Source organism: Haemaphysalis longicornis, unplaced genomic scaffold (genome assembly GCF_048455015.1).
Source record: "Haemaphysalis longicornis isolate Haplotype H1 unplaced genomic scaffold, Haemaphysalis longicornis Haplotype H1 scaffold_5, whole genome shotgun sequence".
Taxonomy (NCBI): domain Eukaryota; kingdom Metazoa; phylum Arthropoda; class Arachnida; order Ixodida; family Ixodidae; genus Haemaphysalis; species Haemaphysalis longicornis.
Window position 1 is genome coordinate 170,584,803 of NW_027526385.1, and position 13,840 is coordinate 170,598,642.

A 13,840-nucleotide genomic window follows, 5' to 3' on the forward strand; every position below is an offset into this window, starting at 1 on the left:
AACGAAAACAGCATCGGATGAAAGAAAAGTAAAACGATTGTTCTTCTGCTAAATATCAGTCGTACGAAGAAACCTGTTTTACGTGTCACTCAGATTCTGCTGCATTGGCTGCAGTATTTTACAGATCGGTTAAACCCACTGCGTGAATGTCAATCCCACACAGACAATTTCTGGACCATCCATTTCACTCCGTCATCATACTGATTATCATCATCCTCATTTTTAGTAGTCTCATCATCCCTATTGTCACCACCCGCTTGTCCCCTGTTCTCGCATTCAGCCGCGAGTTTGGGCCGCTGAAGGCGGTCTTTGGTCGCAATGTCGGTTCCGGCGTCGCCCAAGGACATGGTCTTCTCACCTTATACCATGGATGAGAAAAAGCGCACTGCTGCTAAGGTGGTCGCTACGACGTTCCCCCGCATACCCAAGGTAACCGCAACGCTCCTGGACTTTTACGTTCGTCGCGAAAGCGATCTAGAGCTGACCAGGGAACCGCTGTGCCATTTCTGCCGAGAAGAGGTACTGCTGGCTGCGCAGGACCTCCTCGCGAAACTCAACCAGCAGGTCATCACTTACCAAGACATCCGAGACACCGTTGAGAACTTGATACACCTGCACAACTTGTGCTACAAGAAGGCGCAGGACATCGCCAAGGATCTCGGAGAATGCATTCGTAGGGTGATCGTTATTGTAGGTGAGCTGGCGACGTCGCTCGAAAAAGTCTCAGAGGTGCCTCCGACGGATTGGTTAGGTATTGGAGACGTCATCGTATCCAAGACGCAGCTACTGAAACCAGGGGACATTTCTCCATTTTGGAGCTATATCCCAAAGCTCGCCGACTTGACATCTATCAAGCTTCTCGGAGCTGGCGGTTTCGGTTCTGTGTACAAGGGATGTTACAAGCCTACCAATTTTACCTGCACTATAAAACTTGTGCGGTGCACGGCCTTTCGAAGGCACAAGCAAGCTGTCATTGACAAGGTCGTCGCTTCTGTTATCAAGAGCCCCTTTCTAGTGAAGTATTACTCCTGCTTCTGCACGAAAGACGCCTACATAACGATTATGGAGTACATATGCGGTGTTGACCTCCAGAGGGTGGTGGATAAAGCTGTCTACCTGCCGACTGAACACTGCCGTATAGTCATGGCTCAGTTAATTTTAGCCCTAGAACATATGCACCTCAGAGGGTTTCTTCACAGAGATATCAAGGCGTCAAACATGCTGATTATTCCCGGCGGAAGGGTTAAAGTCATCGACTTCGACACGAACAAAATATGCGTCGGCCATTTTTCCAAACGGGTTTTCAAGGGGTACTTCACCAAGACTGCGCTCGAATTCCGTGACGGAGAATTCGCCGGCACCGTTCCCTACATGGCTCCTGAGGTTCTGAAGAGGCGGCCGTACGGTCGGGCCCTGGACTGGTGGTCGGCGGGAGTGACCTTCTACAAGCTCATGACGGGTCGGGTGCCCTTCAGGGGGGACGAAAAAGAGCTAAGGGACAAGATTATCAATGCGCCACTGAAGTGGCCAAAAGTAGAGGAACACCCGCACTCCGCCACGCCCGAGGCCAAAGATATGGTCTTCAAAATGATGACAAAAAACCCCGTCGAGCGACTTGGCTCTCAATCGTACGCCGACATTCGGGGTCACCCATTCTTCACAGACTTCAACTGGAAAAGGCTCGCCACAACGAAACAACTTTGCGATATACCTGCGATCGCTGAAATTATGGGAGGGACGTCTAAAGAGTTGAGCCCTGCCACTGGGAAACCTCACCTGACCGTATGCGCCGATGACAGAGCTCTACAGAAGAAGACGCTTCTCAGAATGGAGAACATGGTCGACATCGACGCGTCAACGCAAAGGGCCCTCTATACGTACTCTTCTCAAAGCTTTAAGAAAATGATTAATTACGCCAAAACGGCAAAGGGGCCCGCTCAGCTAAGGGATTCGTTTTTCGACACTAGTGGTGCGGAGTCGGAAGAACTCGACTACAAAAAGTCTTCCGACATGGATGTAAGAGCTGGCATTCGCGCTTACAGTTTGACGGGGGAGTCTGCGGACAGGTCCATCACAGCGAAAGAAAAGATGGACATCATCCTCTTTCGAAAGAAAAGCTTGGGCAAGTACTGGAACTTCGGCGCAAACATTATCGAAGTCTTCGGAGAAAATAACCGACGATTCTTTATGGTTAACAAAGTCAAGCCCGGCAGTCCCGCGTCAGTGTCACATGTGCTGGAAGGCGACGTAATCGTGGCTGTAAATGGCCAAGCCGTCGCACAGATGTCCATCGAGGACCTTAAACGCAAGATGGAAGAATCGGGGGATCAGCTGGTTCTGACAGTCTTATCGTCGAGCGTTTTTCGTCTCCTGGAGACACGCCGTGACATGGACGAAATAATCAAAGCGGCCGGCAAGGAAACTGTTCAGCTGAGAGCCCTGCGTACGACGTGCGGAGGCAGAGGGAACTACGGTTTCGAGGTCTTAGAGGCGAAAGGGTGGAACCAACGCAAGAAGGCACTTGTCCGTTGCCACGTTATTCAAACGGTCAGCGGCGCGCAGGTCGTGACTCCCAATAAGGTGATCTTCCCCGGAGACGTGCTTCTCATGGTTGCTGGTGCCTCGGTTAATGAAATGAGTGAAAAAGCCCTGAAAACGGCCCTGGCTGGAGGCGCCAACGAAATAACAATCACGATAGCCCCGATGTCGCCGCTCAGACTTAAGAGGCCCTCTTACACCAGACTGCACGAGACCGTAGTAACCGATGCTCCTGAACCACCGACCAAGGCGGCCATACAACCAACGTCAGCTCGATAAATTGGAATAATGTGAATGAGCTTAAGAGCGAATTAGGCTCCCGCTAGTTTTATGCTGCCTGAATTCCGCATTCAATTTAACCGGACAATGCTCTGTGTCAGAATAGGAATTGTAGCGACCGTTTGTCACTTACGTCGTCAGAGCTATGGCATGTAAAGGCACTGGTATTGAAGATCTTTTGATGTTGCATCTGATACATTTTGTGGTAGTTTAAACGAAACAATTATGAACTGAAGTGCTCCGATTAAATTATATTTCGGAAAACGTCCATGACAAAACCGATTTTAGATGTGCGAAGTCTGTGCTCTTTATACCCAAAATTATTTCTTGTACCTGGACAGGAAACCCGGCCTCATAAATTTTATTTTTATTTAATAATAAAACATACTGCCCCGCACAAGGCTTGACTTTTTGTCTACATTCCTTATGCTTGAACCGATTTGGCGTGGGAATAAACTAATTTCTTATCATTTTGTAGTCCATATCAGCAGGGAAGGTACATCACTGTGCAGATTGCGCAAGTGAGGTTTTAACACCGCTTATCTTTCACCCAATTGCTACGCTTTGTGTAACAGTTGAAAAATAATATTCGTCCATTTTCTTACCGAGAATGTAAAACCCGCGAAACGTGATGGTAAATGAGCAATACGTGAAGGAATAAAACTTCGTTGGCGATTTGACAAAACGACACGCAGGCCTTCGTCGCTTCTTCGCCTCAACTTCCGCCTGACGAACTTCGGGTTCCGCGCGACGCTCACGAGCGCGCTCACGATTACGCTCAGTAGCGCGTCTCCGCATAACCACGTGCTTTTCGGCCGAACGAAGCATCCGTGTCCTACCGAAAGACCTGTGAACGTTGATTGATGTCATCGTCATCATCATTATCACTATTATTATTATAATTATTATTATTATTATTCTTGTCATTGCTTCTGTCGTCTTACTGTTAAACTTTGTTCTCTGCTTGTTGTGTATTCATTACAATAAGCTGAGCCACAAAGGCATCTTCTTTTTCTTTTTTACCTATACCCAGGCTCCGCCTGTGCTTTATTTCTGTAATTTTCGCTACTTCAATTTGTGTGTGTCTTGCCGCTTGTTCGTTTCTTCCAATATGTTTCTTGTATTTTTTTTTTTTTTTTCATGTAACTATCCGTGCGCCAGCACTCAGGCCTCTGGCTGTTCCTGGGCACGTAAATAAACATGATTGATTGATTGATTGATTATTATTATTATTATTGATTGGTTATTATTATTATTATTATTCGCACTCGAAATGTATTCAGCTGCCCGACACGGAGCTGCAAGCTTTGAAGACGGGTGAGCGGCCCTTTCTGTGCAACTTCTGCGCGTCCTCGGCGACGGAGGCTGTGGTTAGTCCTAGCGACGAGTCCGTGCCGGACAGCCAGCGCATTTCCCAGGACAGCGCTCCCCGACCGGGCGACCTTGGCGGAGACGCAGCCGAACTCCGAGAAATGCTCTTCAACGCCCTCGAGGGACTATCTTTCTTGACCGACGAGGTAGCCAAGTTGAGAGAGGCCAACGACCGCCTGTGTAGGGAGAACGCACGTGCTTTCGCCCAGCAGGCAGGCGTAATTGCTTCGCTGCGGGCGGAAGTTCGCAGACTTCGAGGGGACCGGCTACCACGAGCCGGGCCCTTCCCTCCCGATCGTCCTCCCCTCCGTCTTCCCCCCGCCGGCCACCTGCCGCCTGCCTCCCCTCCGACACCTGAACTTGACGGGGCGCCGCCGACACCTACCCCGCATCTTGGGCTGCATGCATCGTTCGCCGCTGCTGTGGTGAAAGCAGATGGAACACCTTCAACGCCGGAGCAGCTGACCTCAGCACCGTCAACCTCTGCTGTGTCTTCCGAGGAACTTTGCGACGCCTCGGCCCTTACCAACAAAGGGAGCGGACGTGCGGCGTGTGTGGGTGCGTCTGATTCGTGTCGCATCTCTGTGGTCGAGCGCTCGAAACGCCCTCGGCGCATCTTTGTATCAAAACTGTCCCCTTGCACCACCTCAGAGCAACTGACGGAGCACCTGTCGACAGTGGATGTCGTACCCCTGGCTTGCCAGCGGCTTAAAACTAAGTATGCCTCGTACTCCTCTTTCTGTGTGACTGTCGACGAGGTCACCTTCCAGCGTCTCCGTGATCCTTTCTTGTGGCCCAAGGGCTGTCTTTACAAACCCTTCCGTGGCAAGCTGCATGCCGACATGTTCTGTCCCACCGATGCTCGAAATGACGACTAAAAGAAGCGAAACGGTGGACATCTATTATCAGAATGCGCGCGGCCTTCGCACTAAAGCGACTGAATTCTTTTCAAATGCGATTTCTTCAAATTTTCCGATTATTGTTATTACTGAAACCTGGCTTTCTGATGACATTAGCTCTCACGATTATTTTCCAAAAAATTACCAAGTTTTCCGTAAAGATAGGGACTTTTCTGGGGTGAAACAAAAGGGAGGGGGGGTGTTAGTTGCGGTCGATAGCGCGTTTCTATCAATGCGGCGTCATGAACTGGAAGGCGACAGCGAGTCTGTCTGGCTGGACATTCGTCTGACTGGCGGTGAGAAGCTTTTATTAGGGGCGTTTTACATTCCACCTGATGTTCCTATATTGTCATTTAAAAAGCTCCTTACATCTGTAGAAGAAGTCTGCTCATCACACCCGAATCACCAGCATATCATTCTGGGCGACTTCAATACACCGGGTGTACAATGGGAAGATCTTACCCATCAACACTACAATTATTACGTACAGCAAAAATCCAGCATGATTTTAGACTTCGTGGATTTCACATCCTTGGTGCAACTTAATAATATCGAAAACAGCTCTCAACATATCTTAGATCTTTGCTTTTCAGACATTCAAAGCGCGCGTGTATCGTTGTCTGACATCTCTTTTGTCAAGCCCGACAAGCATCATCCTCCTTTTCTAGTGTCTGCTCACGTCTCGATTGAGCGTTGCAGTGCTACACTGAAGAATAATGAATTCGCTCCCTACTGTTATGCCCGTGGTGATTACATTGGTTTGTATAACTTTTTTTCTTCGTTCGATTGGCTGCAAATTCAAGAACTCCCAGATTGCGATGCGCAGGTCGAGCGGTTCACTGAAATAGTCAAAAGTGGCATGAATCAGTTTATACCCAAGTGTAAACCATGCCGTTCCAAACACCCCTTTTGGTTCTCTAATGAACTTCGTACCGCCCTTAAGTCAAAAGACCGCAGCCATAGAAAATATAAGAAAACCGGGCTTGATGAATGGAAAGAGGACTTCCGCTCCTACCGTAAAACGTGTAAAAGTCTTTATGAGCGGGACCAGCGCTCTTATCTCGATTCTGTTGAGAGCAGCGTTAATTCCGAGCCTGCAACATTCTGGAAATATATTCGATCCCGTAAAAATAACTGTCATGAGCAAATCCGTCTTGTTGATTCCTCTGGGGAAGAAGTTCGTGATGTTGCCAACCATTTTGCTCAGCAATTTAGTACTACATATGGCCAGCGCGATGACAGCGAAATAAACCTAATGTTAAATAATGTAAAGGGTCCTAGCTTAGTACAATTGGACGAGCAGTTGGTGCTCCAGAGTCTAAGGTGCATGAAACCGTCGCTGTCGTGTGGCCCTGACAGAATACCTCCCGCTATTTTAAAAACATTCAGCAGCATTTTTGTTCCTGTTTTAACTGCGGTATTCAATCACTGTCTAAACACAAACACATTTCCTCGTAAGTGGAAAATCTCTCGAGTGCGCCCCATCTTCAAATCGGGCACCATATCTGATGCAAAAAACTATAGAGCAGTTTCTCTACTTTGTGCTGCCTCCAAGCTTTTTGAGACAGCGCTGCACAGGGTATTGTCAAGTTCTGTACAGCAGTTTCTCACAAGTAAACAGCATGGTTTTATGTCAGGAAGGTCGACAACGACTAATCTCGCCTGCTTCATGGAGCAGGCCTCCGCTGCACTTTCTGAGCGAGGCCAGTTGGACGTCGTCTACTGTGACCTGAGCAAAGCATTTGATGTTGTCTGCCACGCGTTGTTACTTGATAAGCTTTTGCTGTCAGACATTGATACACCACTCGTGGCTTTGCTGGGTAGCTATCTAAGCAATCGGTTCAGTTTCGTTAGTGTTAATGGGCAGACGTCCTCTATGTATAGATCAACAAGCGGTGTGCCCCAAGGCTCCGTGTTGGGCCCTCTCTTGTTCTCCATTTTTGTGAATGATGTGTCAGTCGCAATTAGAAAGTCTTCTTTTCTTCTCTATGCTGACGACATCAAAATTTTCAGACGTATAAAGTCCATCGAAGACTGTGATGCCCTGCAGCAAGATATATTCTCCTTTGCTAACTGGTGCTCAGATAACAGACTAAATCTTAACCCGGCGAAAACAAAGGTCATGTCTTATACCCGAAAAACGAACCCCATTTTCTTTCGCTACAGTATTGATGACGGTTTTCTATCTAGAGTCGACGATATCAAAGACCTCGGACTGCTCTTCGACAGCGCCTTAACTTTCTCGCCTCATGTCACTCAACTGAATCGGCGGGCGCTCCGCTCGCTTGGTGCTGTATGTAGGTTTTCAAGAGACTTCCAGTCTCCTCATTCGTTCCTAAAACTTTTTATGGCACTTTGTATTCCTCAACTTGAATATGCCTCTGTCATTTGGAATGGAACCTGCACATCTAATTGTCAACGTGTAGAGCGTGTACAGACGAAATTTTTATCCATATTTATGCATCGTTTTCCCTCTGAGCCTCTCCCGATAACTGTCTCTTTAAGTTACCGGCGCACCCGTTCAGATCTTGTTTTCTTATATAAACTGCTTCATGGTACAATTTCATGCCCGGAACTGCTTGCAGCAATCGGGTTTCGTGTTCCAAAAAAAGCAACAAGGCTTAACCACCCTTTCCACACAGCGGCTCAACTTAGCAGATGTTCTCCTCTTGATAGACTGCAACGCCTATATAACCTTCACTCAGGGGAACTTGATATTTTTTGCCGTCCCCTTGGGGGGTTTTTGTCCGGGCTGTTAGCCGGGGCGCACTAACTTCATTTCGACAGTTCTCGTGTTCCTCAGTTATTTTCCGCATGTGTATATTGTTTCCACAGAGTCTGTTCTCATTTGTTCATATATGTTGTTAGTGCTGCCGGCGTAATCGTTGTATGTACTATGCTACACTTGTGTAGTCAACTCTTCATACATATGTTTAAGTGGCCCGGGCGAACCAAATGTTATGGAAACAAATGTTTCTATAACATCAGTTTATGTGAATAGTTACAAACATTTCCTGTACTTTGTTTCATACGTTTTTGTGTAATTGATGCTTCAGCCGATTGCTATGGTCATTGTACGCTGTGTTTGTGCAATGTACCATAACTTCGTATAATGTAGTTTGGATACCACTTTTAATTTTTTCTCTGTCGTATTCCAGTTTATTGCTTTTCATTCACCCACATTTTTTCCTGGTTTTATATGTGTCAGCCGCTGATGTATTTCAATGCGGCATTTTTTCTTTTTTTTTTCTCAGTGCGCCAGCACCAAGGCTTCGGCTGTTCCTGGGCACTATAATAAAGGTTGATTGATTGATTGATTGATTGATTGATTGATTATTATTATTATTATTATTATTATTATTATTATTATTATTATTATTATTATTATTATTATTATTCTTTCCACACAGCTGCTCAACTTAGCAGATGTTCTCCTCTTGATAGACTGCAACGCCTATATAACCTTCACTCAGGGGAACTTGATATTTTTTGCCGTCCCCTTGGGGGGTTTTTGTCCGGGCTGTTAGCCGTGGCGCACTAACTTCATTTCGACAGTTCTCGTGTTCTTCAGTTATTTTCCGCATGTGTATGTTGTTTTCACAGAGTCTGTTCTCATTTGTTCATATATGTTCATATATGTTAGTGTTCATATGTTGTTCATATGTTGTTCATATGTTCATATATGTTAGTGCTGCGGGCGTAATCGTTGTATGTACTATGCTACACTTGTGTAGTCAACTCTTCATACATATGTTTAAGTGGCCCGGGCGAACCAAATGTTATAGAAACAAATGTTTCTATAACTTATCAGTTTATGTGAATAGTTACAAACATTTCCTGTACTTTGTTTCATACGTTTTTGTGTAATTGATGCTTCAGCCGATTGCTATGGTCATTGTACGCTGTTTGTGAAATGTACCATAACTTCGTATAATGTAGTTTGGATGCCACTTTTAATTTTTTCTCTGTGGTATTTCATTCACCCACATTTTTTCCTGGTTTTATATGTGTCTGCCGCTGATGTATTTCAATGCGGCATTTTTTCTTTTTTTTTTCTCAGTGCGCCAGCACCAAGGCTTCGGCTGTTCCTGGGCACTATAATAAAGGTTGATTGATTGATTGATTGATTGATTGATTGATTGATTGATTGATTGATTGATTGATTGATTGATTATTATTATTATTATTATTATTATTAACTTCCACAAACCTCGCATGCTTCATGGAGCAGGCTGTCCCAGCAGTCGTTGGTAGAAGCCAGCTTGATGCGGTCTACTGTGACATGAGCAAGGCCTTTGATGTAGTCAACCACTCGTTATTGCTTGCCAAGCTCATTCTGTTAGATGTTCACGCTTCCTTAGTGGGTCTTATACGTTGCTATCTCCAGGAGCGATACTGCTATGTAAGTGTTAATGGTCAAACATCATTTAGGTACAAAGCAACCAGTGGTGTACCCCAGGGCTCCGTTCTGGGCCCCCTTCTTTTTTCCATTTTCATTAACGATGTTGCTTCTGCCATTAAAAATTCTTCTTTTTTGTTGTATGCTGATGATGTGAAAATCTTCAGAGAAGTGCGTAATGTTCAGGACTGTAATTCTCTTCAGGCTGATATCGTGTCATTCCATCGTTGGTGCACCAAAAACGACTTAATTTTGAACCCCTCAAAAACGAAAGTTGTTTCCTATAGTAGGAAAACTCAACAGCTGCAATACTCCTATAAAATAGCAAGCACTGCACTGCCGAGGGTGACCGAAATTCGGGACTTGGGAGTACTATTTGATTCTTCTCTGACTTTCTCTTCCCACGTTACACAAATTACCGGACGCTCTCTTCGATGTCTGGGTGCTGTCTGCAGGTATTCTAGAGAGTTTAAAAGTCCTCTTCCTTTCTTAAAGTTGTATTCGGCTCTGTGCTTACCTCTTCTCGAATACGGTTCTGTTGTTTGGAATGGAACTTGCAAGTCCAATAGTGACCGCATCGAAAGGGTTCAAAATAAGTTCCTTTCTATCTTTAGGCACCGTTTCCGTCATGTACGAGAAGACGCAAACGGCAGCATGTCTTGTCTCAAAAGTATTCCTTCCCTTTGGTGTCGACGAATGAGAGCTGACATTATCTTTCTTTATAAACTTCTTCATGGTGATATTTTGTGTGATGACTTGGTTGCACTTATCAATGTCAACTTGCCGAACAAACTTTTCCGAAGATTTCGAACTTTCAGAACAGATGCTTTAAGTAAACGATGCTCGTCCATCTGCAGAATACAATGTGCATATAATGAATATTCCGATCGTCTTGATATATTCCAGAGCTCTTTGTCTTTGTTCTCTAATGAATTGAAAACTGTTGTAGCTTAAGTGCCTTTATGTCATTTATGTGCCGTATTTCTGTTCCGTATTTATTTTATGCAAATCATCATCTTGCTTGTTTGTTTTTCACTTTTCCTGATTTTGTGTTGCTTGAATTTCTGTCGGTTTAGGTGTCAGTGCTTGTAACGCTGAACTTCGTTTTTCCATTTTGAAACTTCCTAACATTTTGTTACAAAACCTTTGTTTTATGTGTATAATCTATCTCCGTCATGTGCATTGAGTATTTGCTTGTGTATTTTCAATTTTTCACGTGCCTTCAACGTTTTGCTGGCCGGGTGTCATGGCTTCTAACAATAGGCTTCCCTTTTTTTTTTGCTGTTTTGCTTTCTGGGATCTCTGTAACTATTTTTATCTTATTGTTTCTTTCATATATATGGTTTTCTGTGTTGTGTTGTCTTGATTTTAGTTTGTTTTTATGAATGCTTGTATATGGTGTACCAGTACCAAGACCCTAGGGTTGTTCCTGGGCACCAAAATAAAGGTTGATTGATTGATTGATTGATTGATTATTATTATTATTATTATTATAGAAGTTCGTGATGTTGCCAACCATTTTGCTCAGCAATTTAGTACTACATATGGCCAGCGCGATGACAGCGAAATAAACCTAATGTTAAATAATGTAAAGGGTCCTAGCTTAGTACAATTGGACGAGCAGTTGGTGCTCCAGAGTCTAAGGTGCATGAAACCGTCGCTGTCGTGTGGCCCTGACAGAATACCTCCCGCTATTTTAAAAACATTCAGCAGCATTTTTGTTCCTGTTTTAACTGCGGTATTCAATCACTGTCTAAACACAAACACATTTCCTCGTAAGTGGAAAATCTCTCGAGTGCGCCCCATCTTCAAATCGGGCACCAAATCTGATGCAAAAAACTATAGAGCAGTTTCTCTACTTTGTGCTGCCTCCAAGCTTTTTGAGACAGCGCTGCACAAGGTATTGTCAAGTTCTGTACAGCAGTTTCTCACAAGTAAACAGCATGGTTTTATGTCAGGAAGGTCGACAACGACTAATCTCGCCTGCTTCATGAAGCAGGCCTCCGCTGCTCTTTCTGAGCGAGGCCAGTTGGACGTCGTCTACTGTGACCTGAGCAAAGCATTTGATGTTGTCTGGCCACGAGTTGTTACTTGATAAGCTTTTGCAGTCGGGCATTGATACACCACTCGTGGCTTTGCTGGGTAGCTATCTAAGCAATCGGTTCAGTTTCGTTAGTGTTAATGGGCAGACGTCCTCTATGTATAGATCAACAAGCGGTGTGCCCCAAGGCTCCGTGTTGGGCCCTCTCTTGTTCTCCATTTTTGTGAATGATGTGTCAGTCGCAATTAGAAAGTCTTCTTTTCTTCTCTATGCTGACGACATCAAAATTTTCAGACGTATAAAGTCCATCGAAGACTGTGATGCCCTGCAGCAAGATATATTCTCCTTTGCTAACTGGTGCTCAGATAACAGACTAAATCTTAACCCGGCGAAAACAAAGGTCATGTCTTATACCCGAAAAACGAACCCCATTTTCTTTCGCTACAGTATTGATGACGGTTTTCTATCTAGAGTCGACGAGATCAAAGACCTCGGACTGCTCTTCGACAGCGCCTTAACTTTCTCGCCTCATGTCACTCAACTGACTCGGCGGGCGCTCCGCTCGCTTGGTGCTGTATGTAGGTTTTCAAGAGACTTCCAGTCTCCTCATTCGTTCCTAAAACTTTTTATGGCACTTTGTATTCAACTTGAATATGCCTCTGTCATTTGGAATGGAACCTGCACATCTAATTGTCAACGTGTACAGCGTGTACAGACGAAATTTTTATCCATATTTATGCATCGTTTTCCCTCTGAGCCTCTCCCGATAACTGTCTCTTTAAGTTACCGGCGCACCCGTTCAGATCTTGTTTTCTTATATAAACTGCTTCATGGTACAATTTCATGCCCGGAACTGCTTGCAGCAATCGGGTTTCGTGTTCCAAAAAAAACAACAAGGCTTAACCACCCTTTCCACACAGCTGCTCAACTTAGCAGATGTTCTCCTCTTGATAGACTGCAACGCCTATATAACCTTCACTCAGGGGAACTTGATATTTTTTGCCGTCCCCTTGGGGGGTTTTTGTCCGGGCTGTTAGCCGTGGCGCACTAACTTCATTTCGACAGTTCTCGTGTTCCTCAGTTATTTTCCGCATGTGTATATTGTTTCCACAGAGTCTGTTCTCAAGCATGTTGTTAGTGCTGCCGGCGTAATCGTTGTATGTACTATGCTACACTTGTGTAGTCAACTCTTCATACATATGTTTAAGTGGCCCGGGCGAACCAAATGTTATGGAAACAAATGTTTCTATAACATCAGTTTATGTGAATAGTTACAAACATTTCCTGTACTTTGTTTCATACGTTTTTGTGTAATTGATGCTTCAGCCGATTGCTATGGTCATTGTACGCTGTGTTTGTGCAATGTACCATAACTTCGTATAATGTAGTTTGGATACCACTTTTAATTTTTTCTCTGTCGTATTCCAGTTTATTGCTTTTCATTCACCCACATTTTTTCCTGGTTTTATATGTGTCAGCCGCTGATGTATTTCAATGCGGCATTTTTTCTTTTGTTTTCTCAGTGCGCCAGCACCAAGGCTTCGGCTGTTCCTGGGCACTATAATAAAGGTTGATTGATTGATTGATTGATTGATTATTATTATTATTATTTCACAACAGATAGCGGACCACTATTTCACTGCCTGTCGAATCACTGGCAGTTCTGTTTCGCTCCTTTCCAATTCTCGTGTCCAGGCTGATCACATGAAACTTGCGGTTAAGGTAACTAACGAAATAAAATTAGACAAGATGATCAGAGATCATAATTGGTCGCTTCTAATCAACTCTAATCCGCCACAAGTAGTTTACGAAGATTTCGTAAAACAATTAGACATCTTCCGTACACAATGTCAGCGCCTCGTCGTCTCGAAGCGAAGAAAAGAGCATAATTGGCTCACTTCTGAAGTTATGCAGGCTATTTCACACAGGGACTGGTTATGGCATCGTTCAAAGCATGCTCCAAAAAATTTTTCCCTCAGACTGGAGTACAGATCAGCTAGAAATCGAACTGTAGCTCTTATTCGTGCAGCCAAAAGGAGATACTTCGAACAACAATTCAAGCAATCGGCAAAAAACCCGAGGAAAACCTGGTCCCTCATTAACACCCTTCGATGTAAAAATAATGAACGCCCTCCCCTCTCCCAGAATTTTTCTGATGATCCGGTAGAAACAGCAAACTTATTCAATGAGTATTTTACGCGTGCATCAGCAGCCACTTCTAATAGAAATCTTGTTAATTGTACACTAACCAATGCAACGCCTGCGGCAGCTTTTCTCCCATCTATATCTTTGGATGACCTTACGGGGCTCATT

General features: G+C 44.6%; 1 protein-coding gene across 1 annotated transcript; it reads left to right on the forward strand.

Annotated features, from left to right (window-relative positions):
- Positions 1-318: 318 nt before the first annotated feature.
- LOC144139997 (microtubule-associated serine/threonine-protein kinase 1-like) lies at positions 319-2,817 on the forward strand. Its single transcript, XM_077672214.1, has one exon. The coding sequence runs from the start codon at positions 319-321 to the stop codon at positions 2,815-2,817; it is 2,499 nt and encodes an 832-aa protein (XP_077528340.1).
- The last annotated feature ends 11,023 nt before the right edge of the window (positions 2,818-13,840 follow it).

Excerpts from the sequence above, each read along its gene's own strand:
- LOC144139997 (XM_077672214.1), top strand. The coding sequence starts at position 319 with ATGTCGGTTCCGGCGTCGCCCAAGGACATGGTCTTCTCACCTTATACC.